This window comes from Meleagris gallopavo, chromosome Z (genome assembly GCF_000146605.3).
Source record: "Meleagris gallopavo isolate NT-WF06-2002-E0010 breed Aviagen turkey brand Nicholas breeding stock chromosome Z, Turkey_5.1, whole genome shotgun sequence".
Taxonomy (NCBI): domain Eukaryota; kingdom Metazoa; phylum Chordata; class Aves; order Galliformes; family Phasianidae; genus Meleagris; species Meleagris gallopavo.
This window is the reverse complement of record NC_015041.2, coordinates 13,589,245-13,594,926: the sequence shown is the minus strand read 5'-3', so window position 1 is coordinate 13,594,926 and position 5,682 is coordinate 13,589,245. Positions and strand designations below refer to the sequence as shown.

Here is a 5,682-nt window from a genome sequence, read left to right as displayed (position 1 = left end):
GATATCATAATTAGTAAAATAAGTTTTCCTCCATAGATTGTTGCCGCTGTTTTTGTTTTCCTCCCTTCCTTCCCATTTTGTGGGCTGAGGAGGGGAGAGCAGGGGCCTACCGCCCCCTGTCACGAGTGTAGATTGATCTCGTTAACTCCGTGACACTAATGAAACTTGAAATTAAGATACTGGTTTTCATTTGCTTCCTAGAGGACCCCATAGGCAGTGTATGTCTAAACCTAATTCAGAGAGGCAACAAACCACTCACTACCAAGTGGGTTGTCAGCACCTCTGCTAAAGTCTAACATGGTCAAGAAAAGAATGCTTCTGTTAACATATCTATAATCCAAAAATAACTCAGATAAAAGACAGTTCTAAAAGTTTTGGCAGCCAGCAAGCATCAGTCAGAAAAGATGTTCATTAGCAAAATGCTTGCTGTTGCAATTGTTCTCACAGGAGTCATGATCCACTCATATTAATGGAACTTCAGTCTACTCACTGATGGTATATTCTATAACTGTTCCTAAGGAGCATTATTTTTCCATTATTTTTTTCAACATTATGAGCAAATGGTTACCAAGGTATTTTGTTGGAACTGTTATTACCCTACCTCTAAAGTTTTCAGTGATATTTTCACATTTTCAGTAATGTATAAATAACTCTCAGACATTACTGTGTCAACACTCTCATTGACTTCTTCAGCATGCCTTTGTGAGCATATTTTTAGCTTTCACTCACAATTATGAAACTTTCAAGCATCTTTCATTATTGAAAGTTGTCATGTCATGTTATGGTTCCCACAGGTATGATTTAATGTTCAGCTGTTTGTAATCTTTTGATGCTTTATGAATCAATTCAGCGATAGCTACACGCTGTTATCAATGACAACACTGTGATGTGTAATAGCAATGCAAGGAGCTATACATAGTACCCACAAGTATTACAGTATCCAAGATTTATTTGCGGGGTCACTTTTGGCTGAAGGAAGATTTGTAAGGCAAAATTTTTTTCTCTTTCCATATATTGATCACATACATTAGCAATTTATCTTATGATCAACTGACAGTTTTCTCCCAGATTTCATCTCCTGGATTTCAAAGCTTAATCCGCTGTGTATTACATGCATTTAATCTCCAAATGATACAACTTTGATATAGCTACACACAAATGGACTTAAACCTTGATCTGTAAAGACTTATCCTATAAAAAAAGTAATCTGATGAGCACGTGCTGCTCAGAACTCCAGCAACTAGTAACAATGCTTAAAATCATCTTTGAGTTGAGGAGGACACCAGCACAGAGCTTCCCAGGGTGGACACCATCACATTCAGATGTGTCTCTGAAACATCCATAAAAATACATACCAGAAACGAGAAGAGCCATGATCAGCTGTAATGGTAACTTAAAGATTTAATACAAAGAAAGGAGAGTCTGGCTTACCAAATCACATTGCCTATTTTTAGGATCAAAGCTGGAAAACAGCGAAATGTCATTATTATTCCTAACTCACTAAACACTTCTTCATCGCAGAGCAGGTATACATATTGCAAAAGCTTGAGATAGAAATAAAATCAGCTCTTCCAAAGGCTTGAAGGGTAGATTTCAATCAATAAACATTCACAGCTGGTTCACTCCTCCTCACCAAGTTAACTGTGGTGTAAAATGAACAAATTCCAGTTGGCATTAATATAGAGGGGGCAATGGCAGAGAATATTTATTAGGTTTCAGGGCCAAACTAATTCAGACCTGTAGACCACCGGGACATACTGCAAGCAGCATCTGATAAGGCAGGTTTGAGGTCTATCAAACAGAAGAGCTTGCCAGGAGATTAAATCTCATTTGCCACGGGAGTAATTGCTGGATCAGTGCTCTGGCCTGTCACTTAGTTTAGGGGTTCCCAGGGACAAAGTTCTGCAACCTCAAAATAGCTTAATCACCAAAATGAATAAATCCATTCCTTAACAAAACAAACCATTAACATTTTTTCAACTATTTGTCTCTCTTCTCATTGTCAGAGAAATCAAATGACCAATTAATTTATGAATATGACTGTGTATTTTATGAATCTAACTTTCTGCACCACCTGTTGAACAGATCATCATTTCTAGCAGTTTTTCCTTCAGTTGTTACTAGTGAAAAAAAAAAATCTCTCATAAATGTTATGAATATTCTTACAGAAAATCTGTTGTATTTATCATCGCTACTGACATAATTTCTCTCTGCCTCTGCTTCAAACACTGTTTTTTTGAACAGGCACAGTTTACTGCTGCTTAACACTGAAGAAGATGAAGACATTGCTACTTCAGAGATTGTAAAAGAAAAAAGAAATATTCTTTTTAGGCATATTACAGAGATGTTATGGAAAATAATTAAAAAAGGATACAGGCTTTCATATCATTCATAGTATTAACATTATTAAATACTCCCAGGTATAAAATACACAATGTGGTGCAATCTTGCACTTATTACTGTGGACCACTACTTGCACAGCGCCTGTCCGCCCTCAGCCCTACTTCATTCTCCCATTTCTGCTTCTGTAGATTATCTGCCATGAGAATCTACTTATAAAGTAACTATGCAGGCTGTCTGTGAAGGAAATAGTGGAAATAAGTAAGCTGCTAATCAGCCTCTACTCTTGGCCAGTTGCCTTTTATAAAGGTGATTCACCTTGTCTAGGCTGACCACATAGTTAAACAAACTCTTTTGCCAGCTCAGCTCAGGGTAAAGCAGAGAGGCAGGACCAAGCAGCTGGGAACAGCTTTGCAAGCTTACGTTACCAAAGACATACCCACACACAAGCCCTTGGCTCCAGCAGACTCTGAGAAGCATCAGTGCACAGTTCACAGGCTTAACTTTAAGAACATGAGTAGTCTCATTAAGGTTTAATACACTGAAGTGCTTTGCTGGCCCCATGCCAGACTGCTCAGCCTCCTGAAGGATCAAGCTTTATCTACCATGCCAAAGAGGAGTCGGGCACTTTCTCGTTCCTCTATCAGTGTTGGCTCCAAACACAAGAAGCATCACACGCTCTGGTCTCAGGGAACCTGTCTCCAGGTTTTCTCACCCTGACCCAGTTGATAAATGATGCCTGAAAAGGAGAAATGACTGTGAAAATTATCTAAATAGCGGGATGTGATTAGCACAAGGATGCACCTGGAACACATTAACACTCTTTCAAATATTCTCATATGAATATTGTAAGTTATAATAACACATATACATATGTCATGAACAAGAATGTTGCACCGTACCTGGGTAGTCCTCAGAGACGTGCACTGAATAGGACACACTGTAAAAAAGGAAAAAAAAAAAAAAGAAAAAAAAAGAAGAAAGAAACAACAGAATTAATAATTACAATAACTGCTGAAGTAAGATTTTTTTTTCCTGCTCTTGTATTATCCTATGTTTATTTATAGAATCCCAGTGGTTTCCAGAACAGAAGCTAACAGCTATTTTGATGGCTTTTGAAGTGCTCAGCTAAGAAAAAAACGTCATGCCCATTCTGAAAGTTTACTCTGCTGAAATGGCACATCCTGATTTCAACCTTCTTAAAAAGAATATAAAGACCGTATTATATTTACTTCAGAGTGATATTTCACCATGTGTGTCTGCCTAAATAAACAAATAAATAAAAAGTTGCTCTGCGAACACCATATATAGAAAAGCCCAGCATGCTCTATAGCTCTTTCTGGGCTTTACTCAAAGCCCAGCCTGAAGCCTTTTGTGCATCTGGGTACCTCTTCATACTTCTGTTACTCTCAGTAACAGAACTGTAGCAGACTCTGCATTGTTTAGGCTCCTTCCTCTCAACAAATCCCCACATTTATAAGACTTGTGGCAATCCCTATTTGACACCTATATCTCTCTGTCAAGCTGAGTTCAATTCAAATTTAAAGAGCTACAGTTACTCAAGTGTCTTCACCACACATGGATTATCTGAATCTGCTTCTCCAGAAAACAGATACACAAACACTGTTCTCATCTCTTATCTAAGTCCATGTGTACCTTCCCTAAGGCTCACTAAATTCACTTTCCCTTTGATTTTTTCTTTTTTTTAAGGTTAATGTATATCTTCATTTCGATTAAAAAAAAAAATCAATTCTACAACATGCTGAAAGCTTTCTGCTGTATAATTCATATTGTTTCCATCTCTAAATTCCATAAGCTGTATGTATCAACCTACACATTTAAATAATACATGATGCATGTTCATGTCTGTAGTGAATTAAGGAGACAGAAAAAGACAAACTGGCACAGTTCTCTTAATAAATTCCACTATGTATTGTGCATTGTTGAAAACAGATTCAGTGCATCTTTTTCAATTATGTGAATACAACTCCCATGTAGACTATAAAATGAATTCATATATGATTTTTCTCTCTCTCTCAAGGACTTCAGCTAAATGAGTTCTATTTTTAGAATTCAATGATGGTAGGAGGTAATCAATACAAAAACAAACAAAAAAACAACAAACAAGCAGACAAAAAAACCTTATACTTTCTTCCATAAATCAATCTATTACTAAACAGCTCTATCACCTGTTTTTGCACATAATCTTTTTTGACATAATTCGTTTTATGTAATGTTTGACTAAGAAGCAGAGATGCCTGTTTCTTCAACAGCTGCACACATTCACATAAGTGGAAGCAGAAATAGTGTTTATTATAGCTGACAACAGATTTAGCCACACAACTCTTGATGCTTCAGTCATGCCAGGATTAAATCCCATCATTGTGTAAAGCCAACATTTTGTGACTTTTCTCTTTTAGCTCTTTTCTAGATATTTGGGTAGGAATCATCTGTAACTCATCATCTTAGAGCATTTTCCCTAAGGACTGAGGGATATTGAAATGTAGTTTATCTCTCATGGCATGAAAAGCCATAATTTTAAAAAGAGAAATATTTCAAAATAAGGGAATATTACACATCTCAGTACAGTCATTTGTGGAGAGTTTTGTCCTCTGGTACAAACAACCACAACAACAAAACACAAAGCACAAAACCAACAAAAACAGCAATAAATTAATGAAGAGTCTGTTAGTAGTAAAACTATCTTCGAGAAATTGCATTTGCAGCCATGACCTTTACCCAAAGCAGTACTTCAGCCTCACTCTTTTAGACTGGCAGCTTGCATACCTCTTTGCTGTCTGCTTTGTATGGGTTTGTTTGACTGATGTCAAACAGAATGATGTTCAAGTGTAGGCTTCCATCACAAAGAAAAGAAAAATCTTTCTAGAACCAAGCAAATATCCCATGTTCAAACCAAAAATCTTCTCAATCCATTTTAAAACCTGAAGCAAAGCAAGGAAACTCCATGTACTTACGTCAAATAAATAAATAAATAAATCACGTTGAAGAGAGGAACAGGGGCTCAAGTAGTTACGGAACTCCCTTTAGTGAAGATATTCAAAACTTGATTTGATAAGGCCCTCTGCCACTTAACTTAACCGTGAAGACAGATGGTACTTCCAACTCGGTCCTTCTTTGAGTAGAGAGTAGACCAGATAGCCTGCACAGGCTGCTCTCCTTATGAGTTACTCTATGCTCCTATGTGCAGAAACCCTGTAAAATTGCGTTTCTCTTCCTTCTTCCTCATATAGTAGCTGTGGCAGCACCAGTTGTGGTCACATTAAATGGAAACTCATGAAAAAATACCCTTCTGGGAAAAATATTTGAAAGATGGAAATAAAT

General features: G+C 37.0%; 1 protein-coding gene across 1 annotated transcript in view; it reads right to left on the bottom strand.

Annotated features, from left to right (window-relative positions):
• Positions 1 to 3,501: 3,501 nt before the first annotated feature.
• LOC100548929 (protein mono-ADP-ribosyltransferase PARP8-like) overlaps positions 3,502 to 5,682 on the bottom strand; it is a 14,172-nt gene continuing 11,991 nt past the window's right edge. Inside the window, exon 5 of the mRNA XM_031557237.1 lies at positions 3,502 to 3,535. Within this exon, the coding sequence (XP_031413097.1) occupies positions 3,502 to 3,535 (34 nt within the window). The remainder of the gene's footprint in view (positions 3,536 to 5,682) is intronic.